We start from the raw sequence: 27,833 nt of genomic DNA on the forward strand, positions 1-27,833 counted from the left end.
GTAGCATTTCCTTAGCACTAAAGGTATAGTTAGAACTGCATGTGACAATTAGTATTACATCTGCGTCTGTTGTAGACTCGTGCGCATATGCATCACAGAAACATGCACTCGGTTGAGAGGAATTCATTCCCTTTTTATTTCCTTTTTTCCTTCTCAAAACAAAAAAGAAAGAACCCTTTGTGTGGGTACATACCAGACAGGGACCTTACACTAAACCTCCAAGGGCAGTTGATACCTCAGCTCTACATGTGGTATGTGGGAGCTTAACAGAACTCTATGTGTCTCCTAAAATCAGCCAGCTTGTATTGGGCCACAAGGTCATTTGAGGACACACTAGTTCACGCCCTTGGTTCTCTGAATTAACCTTCTCCCTGCTAATCAATCCTGTAACAAATACAATTTTAGTGGCAAAAGGTTACTTTGGCAGGGAGCAGGTTAAAATGCAAGCATCTAGAGGCAACTTGTATTAGCAACAATTAGCACCCAATAAAATCCTGTTTCATGGAATAAGTCCCTGAATTATAAGCCTGGAGTTCCTGATGCTATGTAAGTGTAACTTAGTTTACTTTAAGCTACAGTGTGTGTTATCATGTCACTTTAAAAAGTTTTCAGAGCCAACGGCTTGAACTGGTGCAGCCTCAACTTTCATCAAAATGGTTCAAATCAGGGTTACAATAAAAAAATATTTAACATTCATATGTACAGCATATTCCAATGTTTACTGTTTCCATCAGCAAATGGAACTGGAAAACAAAATCAGCACTGTTTGCCTTTGGCAAGATCTCTTCCAACTACTGTGCTTTTACCCATGTTTTCTACTGTAATACAGACTTGAGTACATTTCGAAGACACCCCTATGTTAATACAATCCAATATAAGGTTAGAGTTGTCAGAACAAAGGGGTGTGTAACCATTCAATTACACTGGGCAAATTCAATTTGGGCAAAATACAAGCTGGAAAGCCTTCACGTAGTAAAACCGGGGGAAATGTTTGACAATAGGGGGTGGTTTACATTTTACATAATTATAGCACCAGTAAACCTTACCACAGGGCCCCCCTAGACCTTTTTTTTAACTTTACAACTTCAATGCAGGAATGCCAAATCATTTCATTTCCACATCTAACCTCCCAGTTCTGCTTAATGTTAACTTGGGATAACATCAAAACCATTATCTGCAGAGAGGCTGCTCAATAAACTGATTACCACATATATTGTAAAGCTGCCATTTTTTTTAAATCATGGAAGAATCTTTAAAAATGCTTAAGCTTAACATGTAAAGTGAACAGACCCCCCCCCACTACATGCATACCCAATCCTTTAGGCCCTACATTGAGAAGTGCATCAATAGTAGTATCCAATATGGGGTAGTTTTCAGTCTGGACTTGTTAGCTGGGACACCACCAGGTGCCCTGTGGCAGGTTTACTGTTCACAGAGAAGTGACACATGACACTGCACTGCTGCAACACACATCAACACAGGTATACTGAAACACCCTCACATTCCCCGTTCTCCATTCCTGGACTTACCCTCACCATGCCAAGGCCAGTTGGAACTAGAGTATATAGAGGTCCCATGGCATTGGGAGGGTTTATCTGATACCAACCTCCCATGTGATATTTAACCCAAACTCCATTTGTGCCTCGAAACGTGGTGCCTTAGTCCTGGCCACAGTGGACTTCTAGCATTAACTGGTGATGCCTGCATACTATGGACACCAGTTGCACATTCTTCTAAGTAAAGGCAGCATAAAACTGCGGTACCCTTTCTGTACCAAACTTAAACCAAAAATTGAAGGTTTGGGCAGCAGGGAGAAGGTTAAGCAAGGTTAACCAAGAAAATCATTTTGGCATGTTGTTCTGACCAGATGTAAGGCCTAGTACAGAACTACAACACACCCTGGTCCTTGGCAGTGCAGGGCTATCCCCCTCCCCATGGCACATCCACAATCCAACTCTTACAGTCCAATTTAGGGCCACATTAACGTGTAGGAAACATCAGGGACACAAAGACAATACAGGCTGTAGCAGGTACTTTAAGAAGTTAAAAACACCTACAATAAGTCTTTCTACAGTCTTGGTTTGGCACCTCCATGTATGTTCAGTTTATCCCTGCCAACCTAAAAATAAAAAGAGTTACGTCATCAGGTGCAAAACCAAGGCAGGACAAAGCCTTACTGAAAATTTAAACTGTTGACACTTTCGTTATCTTGCACAATAAGGGGATTCCAAATCCTGGCTGTGACAGTGAACTCTCTCCATCATCTGCAACAGCATAAAACAAGCTCCATTCGAGGCTTCACCCTCCACAAGTTCGCAATAAGTCACTGGTCTCTTCCCTTTTTTTGAAAAGGAAAGAAGGCAGACAATTGTAGCGTAGTAGTCTCGGAACAGGAAATTTACAGCTACGGAGAGAACCTCTCCGTCTTTCTCGTACTCTCTATCCCGCCTGCACATCACCTCGTAAGGCACTTGTACCGACGTCATCTCGCTCCCCGCGCTGACCTCTGAACTCCCCGCAGAGGCGGGAAGAACAGCCAGCCCCGTCTCGCCTCCTCCCAAGTGCAACAACGGAACACCACATCATAGAAAGACAAAAATCCATAGTCTGTGGCAGCAATTTGTAATTCTGAAGAATGTCTTTTTTTCTCATCTCTCTCAATCTAACTATGAAGTTTTATCAAGTCTCTATACAGAACATAAAAATGAGGATTCATACACATGTACATTACATACACTGGGCAGCACTAGTTGCCACTGTTTTGTTGTCATTATATACGGAAACATTGATCCTTATCCCCTCCCCCCACCCAAAGGGACACACACAACGTCACAAGCTATCGTGAAGGAATACTGAACTCTAAGTTGCTCTGTTATGCACGAGAACCATGCAAGGGGGCACTACTACAGCTCCGGATTCATGCAGAAGGGACAGAATGTTCACAGACACCCCCCACCAAAAACCCACGGAGAAGGGGGTTCATTGAAGGACATGTACAAGGGCTAGTTGGCCCCCCAGTAGGTTGAGCCGTAGGCAGACTTGGAGCTGGGGCCTTTGGGCTGCGAGCCGCTGGGCTGAGACCGCTGGCTTGTCCCTCCCTGTAGTAACACAAAGGGGAAAAGTCATTAATGGATTATTTATATAAACTGTGGCAGGTTTGCAGCTAAAATTTGTTTTACTTACATTTGTACACATTTGAAATCAAATAACTATACTACATTATAGTTTTCACCAAACGTTAAGTATTTCATCATTATTCACTCAAAATTATCATCTTATGTGTCTGTGACATAAGAAGATTACATCAGTATGGCACTACTATACTGTATTAGAGACTTGTAAAATATTGTCCAACTGTATAAAATAACTACTTTGTGGCTCAGATAAGGTCACCAGAACACTGTAAGAAGGACGCCTTTTAAATTGGATCTCGACAAAGCCTCAAAACAGAAAACTAAATGTACCTACAAAAAGTTATGAAATGACAATGTTGTGAGTTGTATCACCCACATCAGTGTGGCAAGCGCATGGTAGAGCGAGGCTTGACAATGGTTCTGGGTGAAGTTTCTATGGCATGTACATGTGCCGCCCTTCAGGCATAGGCAGCCTGGCAAGCTCACAGACATGCAGGGTACTACGAGCTGGGCATTGATACAAAGTTCTCAGCCTCACTAAGAAGCATAAAGGATTTTTTCTTTAAAAGAATATTCATAAAAAAGGGCCTTGCTTGCAAAATGATGATTACAATGCATTGAGTTTCAGTAGATATTTATAAAACAAAAGCCTCATACTTCATATCTATACCCCAAAATTTGGTGGCGCCAAAAACTTATTGAGCCCCCTTCATAAGTCTGCCCTCTCCGGTGTGCCTACCTGTCCGTCCTGCTGCAGTAGGTGGTGCGGGATCTGCGAGTGGTGCTGCGTGTGGTGAGGCATCATGGGAGTCATGAACGCCGTGTGGGGGTAGCCGGTGGCAGCCGCAGGGTTCAGGGGGCCCCCCTGGCCACCTGTAGCCAGCGGCAGGTTGAACGGAGGGGGGTTCCGGCGGGGAATCCCTGCTTATCAAACGACTGAGGGGGGGGGCAAAGTCAAGGTGTTAGTCCTCTGGTCTAGGAAACAAGGAACGATGACGTCAACACTTTTGAGTACATTTTCAACCCATACTACACACTTTACTTTGTGTACTTTGTACAGTTCATGTGCAATCAAGTTTGTGTTTTGTCTTGGGCCATGGAAGATGTGAAAAACTGATACTTTGCAGGCCCTTAGTGCTGCTTGGTTAATTTTATTCAGTGCTGAGACCTCAAATGTTGATTTGCTATCCAACGAGAGCACCCTGTGTGCTCCTTGGAAACAAATGACCAATGGGACATAAAGCTTCATACTTCTATCTAAGACAGTTGGAGAGAAGATGTCCTGGTGTGTTTACCCACCTGGTGAGTCTTGCCATACATGTTGAGGTCTGAACCCGCAGACGTGCCGGAACTTACCGATCCTACAGGACACACAGGACAACTTTTAACATCACTAAGTTCTGCAACATTCTGTTAGACATATACTGAATCTGACTGAGTTTTAAGTAGTTGTGTTGAGCTGTAATTCAGTCTCTGTAGTATGAATCTCTTCAGTTCATTATCTACTTCTAAATAGAGAAATCTGCACAAACAAATGTATGTCTGACCCTTGCCCGTGGACCCGACTGTTCCCTTGGAGCCAGTCTGTGTGCCGGAGGGGTAACCACTCTTGGTGAAGTCCTGGGTCTGTGTCAGGTCATCGTAACCTGAGAGGGGGTACCAGACAACAGAACAGTGAGCAGCTAAAACACTACAATTAACATGGAAGGGATTTAGGGAGACCCCAACAGGCTGAATAGTTAGATGGTACCATGATAGAGACTTTCTGCTCAGAATCTATATTGTGTTTATCTTCCAGTCCTGCTTTTCTTTCAAAACCCAAGAATAAATGACTTAGGGTGGTCTTAGTATAAGTTGTAAAATGACAATGTTGTGAGTTGTATCACCCACATCAGTGTGGCAAGCGCATGGTAGAGCGAGGCTTGACAATGGTTCTGGGTGAAGTTTCTATGGCATGTACATGTGCCGCCCTTCAGGCATAGGCAGCCTGGCAAGCTCACAGACATGCAGGGTACTAGAAACTCTCTGAAGTCAGACATCTGCAGTTACTAGGTTATGTGCAAGGTACCACAATTAACAGGAAAGTGCCCTCTCTCAAAAAGTCATGAACCTGAACTGCTGGTTTTTACAAGTTTTACAAGATGAAGAACTTTTAATGGAAGGTTTGAAAACGATTCTTCAATTTCCATAACAAGCTAATGCTGAAAAATCCACCTTAAGGTGCCAACCAGAGCAAAACTGCTGGCTTTGCCATGATTATGCCTGGCATTGCCATGCCAACCTACCTGTTCCATAACCATGCGTGCCTGGTTGCCCGTAGCCGCCTGGTTGCTGGAACTGTGTCGTGGCAGTCCCCGCTCCATGCTGCTTTGTTGCTGGTGCCATCTGTACAAACAATGCATGAGAGTTAAACTTCTCCCTGCTACCTAACTGAGTAACCAATACAAGTTTGGTGCTAAAGGGCTACCTTAGCAGGCTGAATCTGTGTTCATAGATATCATTATGAACAGATTGCAAACCTGCACAAAACTTTTTCAATTTTTTTTGCTGATTTGTGTTCTTCCTTCAGTTGACAATGTTCTTCCACACAGAAGTGTCAGTAGAACGAAAGTTTGAACAACATCATCAGGAATGTTTAGTTTTTTACTGGGAACAGGCCAGTTAAAAAAAGTGTTTAAAGCTTAGAGCTTTCAATAGGTAAATAAAAGACTCACAAACATGGCGGGTGGATAGTTGAATCCCGTGGGCGCGATGCCTGCCACACCGTGGTAAAATGGCATGGAGTAGTTGTACCCTGGCGGGATCCCGGCCGCGGGGTTCAGGAACGCCTGCGTCTGCCCGTGGTGCGTGCTCTGCTGCTGCTGCTGCTGCCCCGCAACCGAGGAGGGAATCGGGGACGACGCTTCACCTCGCGTGAACTTGGAATCTGTGCCTGGGTAGAGCAACAGGTACATTTACATTAGTGAATTTATTTACACAAAGGGCTAACTTCAAAGGGAGCCCAAAATACGTAAATATAGCACAAACTTAGGATGTCATAAATGACACAAGTGAAATATTATAATTTGGTTGTACACACAAATTATATCAAGTAAATGAACACCAATAATGGTAAATCATAAATATCTTCACAACAAATCAGTGGGAACACCAACAACCAAAACACATTGAACAAAATGGCTCTACTTTCTTCATTCCTACCTGAGTACGCTGGCAGTGTCCCGTCCCTCCCTGTCAACGTCGTGGGCGGCTGAAACTGCATATCGTACGCGTAACCCGCCTGATGAGAAACAATGCAATTACACCAAGGCAACAAAAAAGTAGCACTGCAATTCAGCAAAACAAAAATTACTGTTGCTCATGTAAGACAAAAAAATGACTCCTTACCATGGGCATCCTGGACTGCAACACCTGCATGTCCTCAAAACTGTAGATGGGCTGATGCTGGGAGGGAGGGAAGGAAGGAGAGAAAGGACAAAAGATGAAACCACAACATGTCCCAGAGTACAGTACCCATCACCCAGCTGTAGGTACACAGCAGTGTTACACACAAGCCCTGGTCAGGGGATAACAAACAGAACTGCAAGTTTCTTCACTTTGATTTCTGGAACATGGGTTACACAATTGCAACATCAGACAGAAGATATCAAATCTAATTCTTTTCAACTCCAATTTGGCAAACCTCGCTTCAACAAAACATGAAGCAAGTCAAATGACTTCAGTTAAGGCATTTTGACGGGAAGTCTGAACAATTTGGCACATTTCAGTCCAAATTTTGTGTGCCTTGATTTCATGTGCAAACTGCTAACTACACTTGCCACTGGTCTCAATATTGTAACCTGGGCCTTTTTGCTGTTCTTTTTTTTCAATGTTTGCAACAAATTCTCTTGCCATACTGGCACCATTTTCTACAGGAATGTGTGTAACACCTGTGTCCTTAGGAGAGTTGATAAAGACTGACCGAGCGCTCTATCAGATCTACACAGCGTTAACAACAGTTCTCAAACGGAGAAAATTGTCTGAAATCAAAGTAGCCGGCATATAACCTTTAATATGTAGCTGACACACGTTATCTTCTCTAGAAGATCCACACATTTAACATCTGCATATCCGATCATAAAATGTTACCTTGTAAGGTTCAGAATTTCTATTTATGAAAAAGAGAGCCTTCTACAAAGCACTTAAAGGTGTGGCGACTAGAGAAAATACTGTATGCAGAGAATATGTGATATGCTTGACAAAAAAATATGTTGATGTAAAGTAAACCAGCTTATGCCACTACCTAAAAAGTAGCCCCTAGGGTCGCATGCAAGCAGCCACCAATCAGCAGCCGCCAATTGGCAGCACCAATCAGCAGCCACCAAACAGTCACTGCCAATCAGTAGCAACCAATCAGTAACCACCAATCGGCAACCACCAATCAGCAGCCACAAATAGGCAGCCTGGTTAGTAGGGGTACGGAAGCTTACTGTAAATCATGTTATTGCAGCAAAAGCTTCTAAAATTTCAGACACAGCTTTTCAAAATCCTGTTGCCACAATTTGTGGCAGCAGTAGGGTTTCTGTTTGAAAAATCTCCCAGAATCTAAGGAAAAACTGCATGGTATGACCTTGCTACAATAACATGATATACAGTACTTCTTGGGGCAAGAACCCAAAGGACTCTGGCAACGTTGGAAGGAGCCAGCGATCGTCATTAAGTTGCAAAAGCCGAAGGATATGAAAAAAAGCTGTGTGTTACTCTCATTCACCTGGCTTTGGGCAGCCATTCGAGCTGCATTTTGAGGCCAGTTAAAAAAACCCTAGGAAAAGAGACGGAGAAATCCCAACAATGAATCGGCGTCAACAGTCCCGAAATTCCACACATTTCTGCACTTTTCCTCTTCTCCTTTTTCTTAAAAAAACATGATATGCTACAGAATACTACACTACAGTACAAAGGTCTATAGCGAACCTCTCCTGAGAGTAGTTTTAACATCTGATTCTGCATGCATCCCCGTTTCACATTTACACAGAGAAACATTCTGTGAACACGGTTTCATGTATTGCACCTAGGCGCAGGATACATGACGCTTTTTGCTGACTTTTCATACTTGAATCAAATGTCAGAGCACTGAATTTTGATTCACAATGATGCATGTTTACTTGAGCACTCAGGAAAGGTTGGCAGCGGCACACAATCCACATCTACATCACATACACTGGCTTGTAATAGCTACTGGTTTGGAACATGGTTTGGATATTTCACTACAAAAGCTTGGTGCCATCAAGGCAAAACTTTCAAGCTTCATGCGATAATTTGAATTACAAAATCTAGTACCTTTTCCTTCAAGACTTAAAACGTTAGAAATGTTTACCACATGGTGGTGGGGATCCATATAAGTACCAAACCAGCACCTTCTAAAGATACAAGGAATTGTCACTTGAAATATATTTCCAAGTGACATATCCATAATACATGTACCTTTCCCAAAAGCTATTGGGCATTTTAGACACCACACACCGACAGTTTCAACACATTTTGGGAAGGTTTTTTGGCAAATTTACAACAGCAATCATTTGCGAAGCATACTAGAAATTTGCTTTGTGGGTGAAATCCCAATTTTGTTTCTTTTACCATCTCATTCTTGGAATAAATTTCTTTGCGGCAGGGTGAGAAAATACCCAGGATGAATGGACATAAGAAGAGAAATGTGGTGACAGTCTTGGATGTTTTGTGATGGAACAAAGGCATCTTCAACATAATTGATTAATGTCAAGAGCGTTTTAAATTGCAGCAAAACCACCAGGTGTACAGCATATAACAACTGAGTTTGGTTTAAGTTGCCTCTGTTCCGAGGAGAAAAAAATGGATTCAGCAACAGGACAGTCCTTATGCCTCTTTATCACCATTACAAGAAAATAAAACCTTTAAAATCTTTCTTGTTTTCTGCAAGAAGGCAACAATTAGCATTTCTCTCAAAACAGTCTTCTCTTCTGAAATTTTTTCTCTGCCACTTGGAGCACATATTTCACAACTGTTCCTTTTTCTACACTTGAGTTTGAAAGAAATTATGCATGTCCTGTCATACTGCTGAGACCTGCTAGGTGGCACTGCTGCGTGTGCACCCCTTGCCTGCCCTGTGGGAACTTACGTAAGCTGGAAGCATGCCGGCGGTGCCGGGCCCGATGAGATACTGGTTGTGCAGGAGGCCAACGCCGGGCGGGAGGTTCGGAGGGGCTTTACCTGGAAAAGGGGCGGCATTATGAGGTTGAGAAACACTCGACACAACATGAGGTCCTGTGGGCGAGAGAGAAAGAGACAGAGAAACCACAGCAGTTAGACAAGCCAAACCATCATTGGAACCATGTACTCTTTACATATCATACTGTGTATCTGGCTTTATTTGCAAGGATTTAGCAGTGACCTCTCCTCTGCAAATATGCATTTACTATGTGTTACTACTGTATAGCCCATACTAGAGAAATGTTTCAACTACCGACTTTAAACCATTAGTGTTGTTTAACGTCAATTTTATGAACTGTAAAAACAACTCAATTCAGACTGTCGTCTGCTAGTTATTTAAATAAAGATTGATTGATTGACTTTCAACACCACAAAGACCTCCTTCATTTCAGATTCTCTGTCTCAAAGTCTTCCCCTCCCACTATCAAATCAAGTCCCAAGAAAAATAACTGAATTTACAGTAACATATTTTGGATACAAAATACCGTAGTCAAGATTCATCAGCCTTGTACAAGTTGACTTCACAACAAACTCAGTTGAAGGAAAGTTGAATGTTGTAAAACATCATCTGAATCTTGAACCATTTTAAATTTTAATTTTAATGTCTTTTGTCTTGAATCTTATGTCTGTTGGCTTGAATGTTAACATAAGTTAAATTTTAGAATGCATGAGGGAATTGTGAACTCCACAAGGCACCTTTTGTAAGGAACAAATACCCAGTGCAGGCAGACATCGCCAACACCTGTATTACACTTTTAGTTCCAACTTCATGTGCAGGTTGCATTTACAGCCAGATATTTTCACCTCTGCAAACAAACAGACATACCTGTGGTGCCTAGTGACCCCTTGAGCGACGGTGCGGTTGTTGAGGTGACGGAGCCTGTCGTGGAGAGCCCGAGGGCGGACGTGAGGCCGGCGGATCCCGTGGACTGGACCGTGCTGCTCTGTACCGAGGTGCTTGTGCCGCCGGTGGTGTGACTTCCCGCCATCGAGTGGCTCATGTGATCCAGCGAAGGCTGAAACAAAACAGTGTTAATGTTCACATCACAGGTACATCATGCTCTTAACCTTCAGCCTCCCAAGATAGCTGTTTGGCACCAAATTAGTATTGGTTACGAGGCACAGCAGCAAGATGGTTAAAGCTTTATTTTGCTTCTAAAAGCTTCTAAAACAGTTTTGTAGGAAAAGATTATATTACATCTCCCTCAGCTTAGTTCTGCATCATGCAGCATGCATCAGAAGACCCCAGAAAGGCTCTCATCATTAGGAGACCAGAGAGGAATATTGTCAAATCATAAACTCTGGAAACCCAAAAACTGATAGCAAAAGAAATGATTGGCTCAATTTGCAAAGGGCTATTTAACATAAATTTTAAAAAAAAGGTGTTGTTAGTCTAGTAATGAATAATTTTACTTTTTTTTTATTTACTTTGTTAGGACTTCAATCATGTAAATTGGATTTTGTTACATTTTGTCTAACCATTACCTCTTCCTTCATGAACTCAATGAAAAGCAGCCAACATGGCAATTTGAGAATTTCATGAATAAAGAAAGGATAAAACAAACACCTGACTGCAGGAGAGTTGTGAGTGTAGTGTAGAAGGATGAAGCTACCTGATTGGAGGAGAGTTGTGAGTCGTAGGCTGAGGAGTCCTTGAGCCCGGAGCCCAGTTTGGTGGAGGAGATGGCTGAGCCCTGGATGGAGTTGGTGTGACTGCCGCTGGTGTCCCTGTAGCTGTGGTGACCTGACGAGTGGGTGGTGGTGGAGTGTGCCGCGTACGACGAGCCTGTGGAGAGAGAACATCTTACATCAGTCATGAGGTACTTCCAAGGAACCCTAGCATCATTAGCGACATCCAGGATCGGGGCTTGAAATACTTTTTCTGCATACCTGCACTGGTACGGGCAACATTGAAAATTACCTCCATCGCTCAAAATCAAGAAAGCATGGATCATACTTAGACTATTTAGAAACTATTGCTATCATTTCTTTTACTCTTCATAGGTGATGACAGTCAATGCAGCAAATAAGAATCCACATCCACTTACATGTATATACATACACCCAGGACATGTGGCGTCGTGTGGTGTAGTGGTACATCACTGGACTACGAAGCGGGGAGACCCGGGTTCGATTCCGGGTCGTACCCGAACAAGTCCGAACATGCGCCCCGACGTTGTACCCTTGGGAAAGGTACTTTACACGACTTTCCTCACTTCACTCAGGTGAAAATGAGTACCTACCTTTGGCTAGGGACGTCCCTCGGATAGGACGTAAAATGGAGGTCCCGTGTTTGGGAGAGTCACACCCCACGCACGTTAAAGAACCCACCGCACTTATCGAAAAGAGTAGGGGACCTTCCCGGTGTGAGTGGTTCAAACCTTACAGCCTGGTCTCGGGGTTGACATCTTTGAAAAGGTGGTAGTCACCTGTTATGTCAATCCTTCCACAAATGTGGTAAATCTTCATAAATAAATGTAAATGTGACATGGACCAGTGCAGGTTCGGTAGACATCAGAAATACCTGCACTACCCCAATTGTACCTGCACTAAAGGGCATAAGCAGGTGATGTTTAGAGTCTGTTACCATGAAGACAAGCACAAGCAAACACACAAACCCACCTGAGAGGCCAGATGAGACAGCCTGGTGTGAGGACAGCTGGGAGGCCGAGGTGGCGACCCCTGGAGGTGGAGGCAGGGACGACAGGGACGGCTCACTCTTGTTGGAGCCCAGAGCTGGCACGGGCAGACAAGTATTCTATGTCATTATTTGGATCCACAATTAGCTTGACAGAAAGGCTACTCTTCCTGCGGTCCTACACATCTACCAGTAGTACATTACATCATAAAATCACACAAGGGACAGGATGACTACAAAATAATAAACATACATATACATATAACCAGAATACAGAAACAAAAGAAATCCAAGTTCATTTTACAATGTGTGACCATCAAAACATTGTCTACCAAGATTTCAGAAAATTTGCTTCTATTTCAGACCTCTGCGATTAACAAAAGTCAAGATTCATCAGCCTTGTACAAGTTGACTTCACAACAAACTCAGTTGAAGGAAAGTTGAATGTTGTAAAACATCATCTGAATCTTGGAACCACCCATTCAACAGAAACAGAAACCAGCTAAAAGAGGAACGTACCATCCATGCCACTGGGCTGTGACCTCTGTGACCCCACCAGGGGGCCTGCCTTCCCCTCCATCTGTGATGACGGGAAGGGGATTGGTTCTGGACCCGTAACCTTGGAACCAGTGGAGAGAAAAAACAACATTCAGAACCTAGTGTGTTAGGCACAAGGGCTACAGAGGATACAGTATTTTTCCAGAAATCACAATGAGTGTGTAAGGACAAGAAGAAGATAACACTGGTTCGATTTGAATGATTATTGGTTCATCAGTGGCAAGCCATTGGCTTCACAAGAACTCAGACGAACATAAATTGGGAAGTAAAGAAAGCTATTACATCATCTGAACCAAAATCATTGCACCAGTACATTAAGTGTCTGTCCTACAACTTGTACATAACTCAAGTGTCCCACCTGAATGCCTTTAGATGTGTCCTTCTGCGGGGTGTGGTGCGGAGATTGGTACGCTGATCTCGGAGACGGCGTCTCGACTGACGGCTGTGTCGTCTGGGTCGTCGTCGTGGCGCCCGTGGACATGATGGACTGCAGCGACTGCTCGTTGACCCCTGACCCTGTGAACCCTGACCCATACGTTGTATCTCTACAAAACATCAAAGATTCAAAAGAATTAATATTCTTTTGTCAACTTGGTCATCAAAAACTGTCAAATTTTGTGCTGGTACATGTACACATATGTAGGAGTTCATCAGGGAATGAAATGGCTTCATTACTCTCAGAAGAACGAAAGTTAAAATTGTGACATCATCTGAACCCTACAGAAGTACTCACTCACATCTAAACAATAGCACTTATTTCTTAGCAGCCATCTGAAGGTGTATATATGTCTGTGTGACAAAAAGAAAGAAATACACAATTGTTTTTTTTTCACTAATGGAGATTCCTAATAAATCAGTTCTGGACAGAACAGCCTTACGTATTCGTGGCGGTTAGTCTACTCCCTCCCGACGTCGACACCCCCAGAGTTGACGTTCCCAGCAAACTGCTCGTCCCATCCGTACCGAACCCGAAGTCCAGCGCGGTGGAGGTCGTTGACTCAGAGCCAAAGTCCATGGCGCCGAACTGGATGTCCAGACTGTCCACTGAGTACATGGAACCTCCCGGCATCTCCACCGCTGACTCTGGGATCTGGGGTGGAGGATCGGACCTGAGTTAGTCTGTTAGTAACAAGATTCTACTAAATCAAGCAACTGAATACATTCTGTCAGGAGTCAGAATGTCTATGGGGTACGCGGAACCTCTAAGCTGCATGGAAAAACAGGTGATTTATCTTCAGATTTGAACTACTCAGACTCAGTAAAAGCTTTCGCATATGGTTAGCAATGGTGGCTTCAGCATTCCTGAGTTTTAGGATTTTTTTTATCAATGAGCATTCTGTTAACATACAGGACTAATGACATGAAGTAAAAAAACAGATCACATTCATTACCAAACTACAGAATCAAAGGGTGCATTGGAGACTTTACACACAAATGGGTTAGGACTGGCACTTTTTATCCCTAACACCTAGAGTGCCCTTAACTTTAACCTTAACATTACTTTTAAAACTTAAGGAATCACGCAAGTAACTTCAAGAGTTTATCTCATCCAGTACTTCTAAAACATTACTTGGACTACATTACTTCATAAACCTGAAGGAATCACACAGGTACATGTAACTACAAGGGTTTGTCTAACCCGTAAGAAGGCAAATGTATCCCAAGGGAACTCACAGCGGACTTGCCCACCTTGGATGGGGGTGGCATCTTCCGCCTGGGCGGCTTGGCTTGCCTGGGCCCCACCTGCGCCGACGAGAGCGGCTGGGGAACAGACGACAGCGCCGCCGGGACAGACGACAAAGGGGGCTGCACAGGGGGCTGCGCGTTGCCGGGTGCCGCAGACGAGGGGGGCTGGATCACCTGCTGGAGACTGGGGGGGAGCTGGTTGGGTCTCGTCTGGGGGGGTAAGGGGAGGGACAACACCCAGGATTGAGTAACACCAAACAAAAAGTTAGTTTTGTGCAGGTTTCGACGAAGGTTAAGCATTCGGGTACAACATTTCATAATACTAGTACAAACTAAATCAAGTAACTGGATACATTCTCTGAGGAGTAAGACATTTCAGATAGAATTAAGTATCTCAGTCACAGAGGAAAGATAGTTGATGCTATCTGAAAAGTCTGAACTTACCCTGTATTGTATTAACACAGTTTTATAGATAATGATTAAATGATCCATTGATTATTGGTTCATCAGTGGCAAGCCAATGGCTTCACAACAACTCAGAACACAAATTGGGAAGTAAAGAAAGCTATTACATCATGTGAACCAAAATTAATCAAATGAATCCAGCAGAAAGTTGTGTTCAATGAAAGAAGATGGGGATGGGCATGTAAGATGTAATTACTGCAAATCAAATCTTAAATCTAACTGAGTGTGAAGAGGGTGTTTTGTGAGTGTGTGTGTGTGTGTGTGTGTGTGTGAGTGTGTGTGTGTGTGTGTGTTTGGAAGGATACAGTTCTGGGCAATTAAGTACCTGTTGGTCAGGAGCCTGGTTCTGCTGCTGTGCGAATGTCATTGATGGTAAGGAACTCCCAATGGAGGTACCCAGAGATGTACCAAGGGACGTCATCCCCAGCGAGCTGGACCCCTGCTGTAAAAACAATGTCAGGTAACTTGCAACTTCCTTTAACAGTCTGTACTTTACACAACCACACAGTCCACTTCCTCACTGATGTTTCTGCTGAGGGAAATATATTAAACATGATGATGAAGATAACTGACAGCAGAACCCAGAAACAATCAGACCTGTATGTGTTATTGATTTTAAGGCCGCACAATAAGGAGTACTCCATTCAAGGCTGGCAGGCCTTTGGATGGGCAAAATCAATCAGGACACAGTCACTTGTCTGGTTACATGTCGCATGGACACAGCTTGGTAAAGCTAAAAATGTGCAGCAAACATCTACATGTACTTTCAGTAAGGTTTATTTCAAGTCTTTCTAACACACACCACTGTAACTTAGCTAAGCCATGCACACATTGTCTGAGAGTAGTAACAATTTGAGGATTAACATTTGGCACACTGAAGTCACCATTTGGTTACTGATTACCACTTCTCTATTTGTTACAGGGTTAGGCATGTTTATTATGAAATCCTTAGGAAGTTGTCAGTCAACCTTAACAACAACTCAAACCATGGTTAGTAAGACCTGAGCACCCTTAACGAGGGGAAACATCTCAGAAGACTTTCAGCCAACACAAATGTTAGTTCTCTTAGTCATGTCTATCTCAAATTCAACAAGAATCGAAGGACTGTGTTGTTAGCCTGGGTACCATCCCCAGTAGTATATTCGCCAACTCTATAACTGGGTCTGGACTTGATCACATATAAAACGATTGGTGATGGCGTCACGTAATGGGCTAGCCCGAGCAGCGGGGCTTCATTTGATTGGCTGAGCCTCAGAGGCGACGGCCAATGGCGCGCCTGTATTACTAGTATTCAAGTGATGTTTGTTGTTTTGTAAACACAGATCTTCTCGCGAGTGTTCCTTTTCTCGGTGCGTTCTATTTTGAAATTGTTCAATGCATCTTTTTGCTCATTTTTGAGCGACGATATTCCGTCTAAATCATCCAAAACTGACGTGATTGCGAGGTCAACATCAACCTCCGAGAGCTGAGCGGCTTGTGCGTCAGCCATGTTGATGATTTATCGCGGAAAGACTGACTACGGCTATATCATGTGCGCTTTAGCGTTCAGTTCGCCGTAGGACATGTTGATGAAAATAAGATAAGAACAAGGATCTATCTTCACGTAGCCGTTCGTTGGTCTGAAGGTCTAAAAAAAATGAATTCATTATTTTGAGGACCCCCCTTCATGATTTTCCTTGACAGGTGCCTAACTATCTCTGAAATATTCACTTCTAAGAAGAAAGGCAATCAAATTTACACTGCTAAAATGAACCACTGTTGAGTGTGCATATACTTTTAACTATAATGTAAACTGTCCAAGCTGTACAATTCAGCCCCTGGCGCTGCCAACATGCTTTGTTTTATCCCTTGGTAGAAAGTAACTAACTGACAGGCCACTCAGAGGAACACAGAGTAGGACAGGTAGGTAGAGTATCCACGGGAAGGGAGGGTTGTAGGACCACGGGTTACCTGTAACTGACGAAGGAAATCTACCTGATGTAGACCCTGGGGCGGCGCCGCCCCCAGTTTGCTCATGTTGTCGCCCATCGGACCGTACGACTGCGGGCCGTTCGTCTCTGCAGCGCCCGCCGAGCCGCCATTGGGGTTCAACAGCTTCGCCAGGTCGATTCTGGGATGAAATCAACAGGGGAAAAAGGGTTTTAAAACTAACATCATGGCCTGGTCTGGTCGATTCCAAGAGTAACTACAAATGTATGAACAGAATTAAATGGCTCAAAAGTCAATATTGGGAACACACTATGTAAGAGAACTACCATTACTGTCCTATCTTTACTGTAACACAATGATTATTGGTTCATCAGTGGCAAGCCAATGGCTTCAGATTAACTCAGAAGAACATAAATTGGGAAGTAAAGAAAGCTATTACATCATGTGAACCAAAATCAATCATGCAAATCTAACGATAATCACACCAATCTAGTTGTGAAGAGATTTGGTTCTTCTAATGACAAGACTAGAGCATGAAGGTTACCTCTCTCCCTGGTACGGCGTGGATCTGATGGGCTCAGGGTTGGCCACAGGTGCGCTGGGTGTGAACACCTTACTCTCTGACAGCTACAGGTGAGACAGGTTAGGTCATATCACAGGTAAGGACATGTAAAGTCACATTACCTCAACTACGCTACTTTAAAAAAACACGGACAGAAGTAGGTACAGTAAATGCAGACATTGACATAACTTAGCTTACTTTGGTAAGGTAAGGAACATAATGACATACACAGTGCACCAACAATCAAATTTGAAAAAGTGATCTTTTTTCTATCAAGTATTGTCTCTAAGCTAGCAGAGAATACACACATAGGAAACCTTGAACATGATTGACTTGTTTAGAACTGAAGCCACCAGTGCAAAATCATTCATGCATTAACTTTCCAAAATGCGAACTCTAGATCTGAAAGCTGGCTTTGACATCCTGGATGTTTTGCAAGCTTTGTAGTTAAATTTTACGATTCTGACTGCCCTCAGCTCTCATAATCTCAGAGTCATCGGCCAACTGTCTGTACCAGGGGAACCTCAGGGCAGGGGACAGACAGGGGAGGGCGGGGTGTTAGCATGGGAACTAAGGAGATGGGATGGAAGGGAGGGGAGCCCATTGGTCACCCGCTGGTCAGACCAACCTCCAGGCAAGGTTCACATCACTGGGCAGTCAGATTTGAACTTGTACACTAAACAGTACACTAGTCATTTTTTTCACTCTTATAACATCAGCTTTACCCATATCTATGCAAAAGAACAAACTATGGCTACACTAATTTATTTCCTTGGTTCTCACATTTTACAAACAAACTTACCAAAAGAACTTAAAAAAACAAAAGATGGGAAGAAAACTTGCATCTTGCCATATTTGCTCCCTGAACTGCATGTACCAGAGGTACAGACTTTCCCATCAGACAATGTTTTTCATGTTTGAGATAACAGTCACTGAAGTAACTGGATTTCAAACTTTATCCGAGAAACTGTTATATTGGTATTACCTAGCTGTCTAACCCTACATGATGTTGTGATGACTTTAGCAATACTTTTATTTTTAATCTGAGAACCTAGGGAATAAACTGGAGTAGCCCAAAAAATACAAGTGTGTGGAATACTGACATCTCCGGTCCAGTCTCCATCAGCTCCCCAGTCCTCCTGTGTCTCGATCTGATCCGGGTTCCATGTACCTGGAACAAACCACTCTAATGAGCAGGGGTGCTCAGTCAGACGGGGAAGGTACAAGTTAAGGAAAAACAGGGCTCAAACTTTTTTTCTATTACCTCCAATTTTGCTTGCAATTTGATTAAACTTTCTTCCAATAACCAAGCCAAACTGTGGGCTTTCCATAGAATCTGGCAATGTGTGTACACACACACCCATACATGAGAAATAGATCAGCCCTGTTCAAGGGAAACACAGTAAACAATTGTAACTCAGTCTTACCTGACTCAGTGTTGGGCCAGATGTCCGATGTCTTCTCTGTCTTGATCTCATCAGGATTAAACGTACTGCAGAAGCAAAGAGGAAAAAAAACAAAAAACTTTCCTTTAATTCCTAGCAATAACAGATGACACCTCACACTTCTGCACCCAACGTGAAGCGTTGTTTGTTGACGTGTAATCCACATACAGACGGTCTCTAGCATTTTCAGAGACACTTTTTAACAACGAAAACTGACCGAAGCAGGTCTCTAGTTAACTTCACATACTCAGGTGTGCTTCACAGAAACTGCTTATTAACATTCTTAAAAAAGACAGATGTGGTCATAACCAGTTGAATACCGAGTCTAAGTGCTGTCATTTTCTCAAATGATGAAATGTTATATCATTATCTACCTATCATGATCTGTGAAATGTGTGCAATGAGGAGACTTACCCGATCTTTGGTCCGTCATGTCTGGGCCTCCCGAACCCCCCTCTGCCTGGTCGGGACGGGCCGTTCATGTGACCTGTGGGGACCAATGGGGTTCCCCGTGAGGAGGGGTTAGTACCAAGGTTGGACATGACTGTGTTTTCAAGACTGTTGCCTCTTTGTGGTGGTAGACATGAAATATGACCTCCCTGCGCCTGCAAAGTCCCTAACCTGGTACAGTACTGTACCAACTGTTATGATCTACTACAAATACATAGGAAAGATTGCTGTTTGTAGAGCTCCACCTTTACCAACGGCGATGGCCACAGAATTGCTCTCAACCAAGTCTGTATTACAAAGCTGCAAAAATGGCTCCATCTGGAATTATAGCACAAAAACAGCATGTAGAAGTAGGTTCAAGATACAAGTAGGGCGAAGGTGAATAGGATGAGATCTGAAGCTATTAGAAAACACTACAACACACCATGTTGAACAAATAGGTCATGATCAACAACAACACACCAACAGAACAACAACAACACACAAGTAGGACAACCACAGATGGACAGTGTCCTTGCCCTCAGTCCTTTGTGTTGTGTGCTCACCGGACCACTGCCTCGGCACTGGAACAGACCCCCAACACAAAAACAGAAGGGCAGACTAGAGACCAGGAAAACTAGAACAAAGGCCAGAAAAGCAAAATCAAGAGAAAGGAAGGTTGTTAAAGTTGTAACAACGCAAACTGGAACCAAACTTGGAACGGAAATGGGGGGGATCTGCCCACGGCACCGGGCCTTTCCTCAGCATAACGCGTCTTTCTGTCATCACAGGGCAAGTCTATCACTAACACTACATTGATGTCAATCACTGCAATCACTAACACTACATGTGGATGGACACATGACAATCACTGCAATCAAAACAAGATGATGGACACATATCAAGCTTTTCAAGCAATAACACTAGAAGGTCATGTACAATGAAGCATGTGGGTGAAAAAGCCAGTCCAGTTTAATTTTCAGAGTGAGATGAAAATTTGCCCAGCTTATGTCCTTGCTACCCATCCTTCTACCATGGATGACCTCAGTATGGACGGTTAGCAGTTCTGGGTACAAGTTAAGAACCAGGTAATCAGATTTGTGTAACCAGTTAGATAATAAAGACTTACTAAAACTGCCTAACAGCAAAAACCATGTACTTCAGAGAAAAGATTGAACTAACATCTATGACAGCTCTATCTATTGTAGTAGTGAAACCATCACTCTCTTTGTCCTGGATTCATGCATGAAATTTCCTCATGCTGTCGTAGAAATTTTGCAACAATTTCATTCAATCTTTTTTTGAGGATTTGAAAATATTTGACAGTTGTTTTAGCAGTTTGTATGAATATTGTGAGTACTTGAGTATGTTCTGCTTGTAATACGGCTTGTGGGTCAGAGACAGAAAAACTTGTTACATACCAAACCTGCCCGGTCGCCTGTCTCCGTCCCTGTCACCACGGTTACGCCTGTCACCACGCCCTCGCCCGCCTCTGTCTCTGCTGCCCTCCTTGTCTTCCGCCATGCCGTTCTCTCTTGGACGGGCTGAAATTTTACCAGGGATTGTGCTACTTACTAAGGATGGCATGAAGTTTATTTCTGGGGGGAACAAGTGCACTGGTACAACAAACCAAACAATAAAAAACAAACATAAAATAAAGCAGAATGTCAGGAAACTTAATTACAAACCTTACTGCCTCTTCAGAAATTGTATAGCTAAGTAAAACTTCAAAATTTTGAACAAGTAATACATTGTACAATAAATGTTTTGCTTCTTTTTTTCTGACCTTGAACATGCAGTAAACTAGTAAACATGCAGTTAACTGTGTGCCTATCTATGTGCGCAAATGCAAGTCGTGTGAGAATATTGTCAGACCAGTCCTTACATCCTCCCCGGCCGCCGCCGCGTGACATGCGTGGCGGTCCCCGACCTCGGCTGGAGCTCCCCTCTCTGTCCCGGTCGTCACGGTTCCGCCCTCGCCGGTACTCCTCTCTGTTCTCCTTCCCAGGGGGCCCAGAGTCAATCCCGCGCTGTGTGGACGGAGCTCCACGGCTCTTTTTCTTGCCTGCAGTCTCCCACTCTCCCTGGGTCAGACAGAACAAGGACAGAGTCAACTTCAAGTTCAACATTAACACTTAACTAGTTTGCATCCATTCTATAAGAATAAGATGGTAATTGTGGGTAATGTGGAAGGTGAAGGGCCCTCAGACGTAATTATGAAGTTTAAAGCATGGTCTTGTGTGTTTTGTTTATCCTTCGAGGGCCTTTACCTTTGAAGGAAATTGAGTCTTGTGGGTTATGACTTTTGAGACCTTGCAGGGGAAAGATGCCCTGCATGTCTTCACCACTCCAGGTACGAAAGGTGGCCCTCTGTACCTGACCCCTGCACTGAGTCTGTGAAAAGATCCTAATGAGAACCCAGACTCCCCCCTATGTAATCCAAGTCAACCCTACACCCCAGGTTCTTACTTGGTCCTGCTCTCCCTCCAGCAGCATGTTGATGGCGCGGTTGGCATCCCCATCACAATCATGGAGCGCAACTGTTGCCTCGTCCAACCCTCTGCCTCACATCACGGACCTGACGGAAATAACAACAACCATATTTGTTTTCTATTGCCTCTTATGGAAGCAATGACTCTTGGTATACAATGACAACTTCCTTATAAAAACACCTACAACAGTGGTCGAATACTTTTTTCTAGCATTCTGCAATATTGCAGAAGAGTCAAAATTTTGTTCTGCAATTTGGAAATACTTTCTGCAAATACACATGCCTCTATACTACAATCTTGCAGGTTTATAAGCATGAACTATTGATTGATATGCAAATTAGTGAATACAAATTTTTGGAAGTCCAAAAGGAAACAAAAGATAGACAAGTCAAGACAAGGTTGATGTAAATTAGTGAGGAAGCTCCTGTTGTTTCAGAACTGGAGCTTAAGTGTTGTATGTCCTTGGGGCCAAGAGCGCCAAATCCCAAGTGCCAATTTTACCTGCTGCAAAATTGCAGATTGTAGAAATTTTTCTTCTGCAATCTTTGAAATCTATCTGCAGATTGCAGACTGCAGACAGGTATTTCGAACACTGTACAAGGATAACTTATAGCTTGTCACCTGTAGCAAGTTGTGATGTTCTGTACATGAATTTCTTTTACTATGAAACCTAACACACTACAATTCAAGAAGCTGGATAGATTCTGAGGAGTCAGACATTTCAGGTGGCATCTGCCATCTTCCATCAGTGACTGAGAAGGAGGAAGTTCTTGAGGAATAATTTTCCATGACAGGTAAGATGTTAGTCTGACCTGCTGGATTTTCTCCTGCCACTGGGGGTCCTCTGTGCTTGTGTCTGAGATCATCTGGGCAATCCGCATCTGCTCTGATGTGGCCTGGGGCTGACAGAAACAACAAGAACATGATACAACAATGCTGAACTATCATTTACACATGCGTGTACACACATACATACATACATAAACATCACAGGTCATGGCCTGTTGCAAATTTCTTATCAATGCTAAATAGTGGTTAAATCTAAGCATTTGGTCCATAAACATCTTACAAACCTATCATGGGCATCTTTTACGACTTTGTCACGAAAAATGTTACAGAATTCCACAACAAAATGTTCAGGAACAAATGCAAGACAATATGACATGAATGTATAGATGGCTCACTACTAACATGCAGACAGATACATCACAAGCACCTAAAATAGACTGTACAAGGACTCAGCCCTGGAGTCAACATGAATCTTCATTTTGTTTACCATCATGATCAAGCATTGTCTTTACAGATCACAAAACTATTTCAACTCACTAGTATCAAGCTCTCTTCATAAGCACCTTCTGAATCTCATTATTTTTCACAGGTTTTATATAACAAGGCATGGTGCTGTTGTTCAATCAAACACACCATTAGTTTGCAAACCAAACTTGCACAATACAACTTCAAACTGATGCTAAATCATTATAACCTATATAGGGAACAAAGCTACAATATCAAGTTCACAAACAGCAAATCTGTTTCTAATCAGCTGAAAATGAACCCATCTAACATAGATAAAATTAACTCACTGCCATTCAGATTCAAGGATCGGGTTCAGATACAGGGCTACCAAGGTTCAAATACAAAGATGAGCTGGCCTGTTCTGATCATGACCTAGTCTGTGGGACATGTGACCTTCAACCTCAAACTAACCCTGGTTAGGATAATATGACCTGTCCAGATAACCAGGTCACCTGGTAGAGTAAACCTTATCTTCAAGCAGATCTTTTGGTAGCCAAGACAGCATCCAATAGGCTACTGAAGCTGAATACGGCCTTGCCAATTGGAGGCTGTCTTGCCTACTGAAAGACCTGCTTGGAGATGAGACTAAACCACCAACACTATAGACTGAAGACTCCCTGTTTCCAATGTTGGCTAAAATTTCTCTTCTTCTCAATAAGGAAGAGTTGTAACTTGGCAAGTTGGGGGGTTACAAAAATGATGCTCAGTTTGAATTTCCCCCTTCCTACTACTAGTACTAGTCTGAGCTTGTTTGACTGATGTTCACACGATGATGTTGGCAAACTTTGCCAGCTGTTCACAATTTCACATTCAGCTGTGGCAAGTCAACATTTGGTAATTTGGTAGATACCAATTATCAGTTTTTCCTTGGAACCAAATTATTTCAAAAAACATATTCCACCCCCTTGGGAAAGATAAAATCAAATGTAGACTGTTGAAGAAGACAACATCTTTCCTGTAGCATACTCATTTGATTATTATTGATTATATGATCTACATCCAGGTATATGTCAGGTAGAGGAATACTTTTGACCCAGGCTTTTTCTGAACACAACCTCTTTATGGTGAATATGATTTAATTTACCTTTCTTCACAATGGTATAAACTCATCTTGCAATTCTGATATTTAAATTGGCCACTTCTTCAATTCTTTACATTTTCCTAATATTCTATGCTGTGTTAAAATGTGTGCTGTATTTATACATACGGGAAACATAATGCTACACTATCCTAATTACAACATCATTTCTAAGTTGTAAAAATAGATTTAGTTCCAAGGTTAGAAGGTAAGGCTGCCAATAAACACCTCATGCATGATTAATAGTCGTTCCATTATGATAATGACCTGTTTCATCACACAGTCTGCACAGCAGATGGAAAGGCAATGAGGCACCAGCCCCTAAATTAGAACATCATCACTGAAACAGGAGACTTAATAGAGACATAACAGCTCCCATATCACAGCTGTCTTGTATGGGGTTATTAGAATCAACTTGCCAACTAAATTATTCATCTATAACCCAATTTTCCAAATACAACGCAAAATAGTCTGCGCGTTTTGAGGATCAAAAGTAATACAGCTTTGTTAGAAGACCATCCTTAAACGTGCCATTGTGAAGCATGGGTACTTTAGTGCAAAATAAATTGTAAAACACCATAAGAATACGGATAAGAAAACTAAATCAGTAAATGCATACAAGCCTACCAACAATTTGTGTATCTTTTCCTGAAAACTTCATCTGTAATTACAGTATAGCACAATCATGCCCACTTCTAGCACTGACATGTAGGATTTCAAACATTTCAGATTAAAGGTCAATTGCAACTTCAATCTAGCTTTCTAGTTTGATCATATATGTGATATCTATATTACTTGATATATATTTAGACTCCTCCACAGTACAAATGTAGTCCAAGCCACCTACCCCTGGGACAATAATTGGCTGTTAAATGACATACCACAGTAATCCATTACTGCAGAGTGCCAGACATGTCCTGTTGTGTCTTGGCTCTTGGGACCATCTTGGCTGGCTGGAAGTCCTGGCAAGGATATACTCCAGAAATGCCAGGTTTACTACACATTACCTTCTATCGAACGTGTTGTGTTCGTGATCATCATTACAATGATTATCCCATGCAAGCCCGTCAAGTGACTGTGTGGCATACATTTCTTCCAATTTTACTGTGCCATGTTATGCTCATTTGCTTTGTTCATAAAGCTAGAAATACATGTGATCTCTTCATTGCAATGCTACTCATATGCAGTGTTGCACAAGCTTCGCAACTAAGTTGCAAGATTCTGACTGCCCTCAGCTCTCATAATCTTGGAGTCATTGGCCAACTGTCTGTACCAGGGGAACCTCAGGGCAGGGGACAGACAGGGGAGGGCGGGGTGTTAGCATGGGAACTAAGGAGAGGGTGGGGTCAAAGGGAGGGGAGCCTGTTGGTCACCCGCCGGTCAGACCAACCTCTAGGCAAGGTTCACATCACTGGGCAGTCAGGGTGGCACTTACAAATGTAAATGTACATGTACTGTGCTACTGCATCTTACTCACTTCAAAATCAGCATATGTTCCTAGCATGGCACAGTTAATGATTCAGTCAAACCTGCCAAGGTGAACACCTCCTCAAGTTGGCCACCTGTCCATGGTGACCACTTTTTCTCAGTCCCCAAAACTTTCCCCATTGACGCAAGCATTAAGTTGACCACCTGGCCAACACGACCGAGACCGCCCTGACCTGGGTCCGCTCAAGGCCCGACACCTGCCCATGGTGACCACATCATTTTCTATCATATTATTATTTTTTATTGATGATAACAAATGAGAAATCATTTCCTTTACCTTGACTGCTGGATGATGTTTTTGTTCGAAGTAAATTGCTCCATGTGCCATCCTCCCCACATGCATTCACCACAGAACTGAATGCTTAGCTTACACTTACAGCATTTGACATTAAAACATCTCAACTTGGAAACCATGTCTCAGTCATGTTGTGAGGCCACCCTCTTCAAGGATACCACCTGTCCAAGGTGACCACTTTTGGCTTGGAAAGGTTTGACTATAGTTGATAAGCTGGCAAAACTGACAGGGCGAAAGTTTGTACATAACTGACTCATGATCACATCTCGTTATTACATCTTGTTTTATCTATACAGATGAATCCTCATACAAAAATGGTATGGGAAAATCGGAAAGGAGTAGGCTTTAAATTTTTCCTGACATACCTATCTTGCTTCATAGAAAATGGTGTGTAAACGTTGCCCTTCTGGTCATGTTGATCAATTCTATCACACCCCACGCACTGATCCTAACTTAACTAAGCCCTGGATTATCTGGCAACTGGGGCATAACACAATAAGGGTCCCATGATGTGCTCTAGAAACAAAAAGTGCAAAAATCTGGTAGCTATTAACATTTCCTTTTTTGCTTGTGTTTTTAATACGACTACATAAAAATAATGTAGGCACCATGTGCAAGGCCTAATGTTTTGAAAACACCCAAAACTGGGCTGGTAACTCACATGATGGTGAACAGCAGGCCTTAGTCCCAAAATATGTCTACTTGATGTACGTTGATGAAGGTTAGCCATCCAATTTACTTTGTATTACAGTACATCTAGAGGCTTTAGTAATAACTTGCAAGCATGTACACATTTTAATCACCAGTGTATGGCATAGATTGTTCTCATGTGGAAGAATGGATTTTTCTGTCATGTTTCAATGGTCTGCTATAGTATAGACAATCTCTGTCAGTCTTGTTTCAAACTTACAGGAGATCGATCAGAACTTGTCAGTGTTACTTCTTGGCACTTGTCTATAAGTGGGAGGGGGCTTTTAAGGATTTCAAGTCTACGACTCATAATTCAGATCTTGCACTTCCAACTTATCATGTGAATCTTTCAATTATACGCTTTTACCAAGACCCAAGAGCTGCGCAACATCTTAGAATATTCTCCTAATCGGCCACGTCATTTAAACATCGTTTGAGAAATAATTGATGGGGGGGGGAGGATTTTACATCATATTTTTCCTGTGTCGTCATGACCGCCATTTTCTTATCCAAGTCTAACTGACCTTTAAAAATGACGTCTACAAACTGCTTCATGGCGAACTAGGCTATTAGAAATGTGAGAGATTGATCGTGAGCTTCTAACCTGTTTGGGCAGCCGCTCAGGCTGCGGCCCTTGAGCTCCCTTGCCGCCGGGCTGTGTCTGTGTCTTGGCCGAGGAAGCTCGATCCCGATGGCCTCCTCGGGAACCACGTGTCCCCACCGCACTCATCATATACAGTATATACAAAACAACGTATGTACAAAATACAAAATCTGCGGGGAAACAGAGACAAAGAAAATACATTATCAAAGAGCACGATATTCGTCTGATATGATGACCAGTTTGCGAACGTTCGACACTTATTGGACACAAACATCATTGATGACTGAGAAGTGAGTGGATTGACAAACGTCGTTTGGCAAGGGGAAAGACAACACATTTTCGCTAACACACGAAAAACTAATTTATCAAAACATTTTTTGGAGACATGAGGATCTCTTGAAGCCAAACAGGCTTTGCGGGAAACATTTTTCACATTCCTCAGACTAAGAATGTGTATTTACAGCCGCAAAACCATTTGTGGAAAGGGAACAAAACAGTTTCTTGCGGCGTGCTGTTGCGACGCCATGCGTGCTCACTCTCGCCCGTCGGGCCACACTTCCCTAACCCTACGGCTTTAAAAAAAGCACCAAGTTTCCTAAAAATCGCCCCAGATGTTCCCCATTACATAATCCTTCCGGCGACATCGAGATTATTCCAATCCTGACCAACCTTAGGTTAGAAAATACCGACAATTAAACAGCAAACGCCTGTACCTGGAAAATGGGCTCACAAAGCAGAAAGGTCACGTGACATGCATAAAATTTCTGCCGCCATTTCTCACGAAGATGACGTCATGTGTAGACCTCAGTATAAAGCACC

The 27,833-nt window shown here is 42.9% G+C and overlaps 1 protein-coding gene across 1 annotated transcript; it reads right to left on the bottom strand.

The window, feature by feature from the left end:
• Positions 1 to 112: 112 nt before the first annotated feature.
• On the bottom strand, positions 113 to 27,827 carry LOC109475948 (ubiquitin-associated protein 2-like). The gene is given in 29 exon segments (XM_019776760.1): positions 113 to 3,098; positions 3,874 to 4,040; positions 4,043 to 4,070; positions 4,434 to 4,495; positions 4,682 to 4,780; positions 5,420 to 5,519; positions 5,849 to 6,066; positions 6,336 to 6,414; positions 6,522 to 6,578; positions 9,268 to 9,359; positions 10,186 to 10,375; positions 10,973 to 11,145; positions 11,982 to 12,095; positions 12,517 to 12,616; positions 12,914 to 13,100; positions 13,434 to 13,645; positions 14,230 to 14,451; positions 15,032 to 15,148; positions 16,657 to 16,816; positions 17,180 to 17,262; positions 18,301 to 18,368; positions 18,625 to 18,689; positions 19,057 to 19,129; positions 20,493 to 20,615; positions 20,957 to 21,155; positions 21,541 to 21,649; positions 22,376 to 22,465; positions 27,015 to 27,184; positions 27,728 to 27,827. Coding segments are annotated over 26 exon segments (3,111 nt in total). The 5' UTR covers positions 21,568 to 21,649; positions 22,376 to 22,465; positions 27,015 to 27,184; positions 27,728 to 27,827; the 3' UTR covers positions 113 to 3,002.
• Positions 27,828 to 27,833: the final 6 nt, after the last annotated feature.

The sequence above is a fragment of the Branchiostoma belcheri genome, unplaced genomic scaffold (genome assembly GCF_001625305.1).
Source record: "Branchiostoma belcheri isolate BF01 breed outbred unplaced genomic scaffold, Haploidv18h27 scaffold104, whole genome shotgun sequence".
Taxonomy (NCBI): domain Eukaryota; kingdom Metazoa; phylum Chordata; class Leptocardii; order Amphioxiformes; family Branchiostomatidae; genus Branchiostoma; species Branchiostoma belcheri.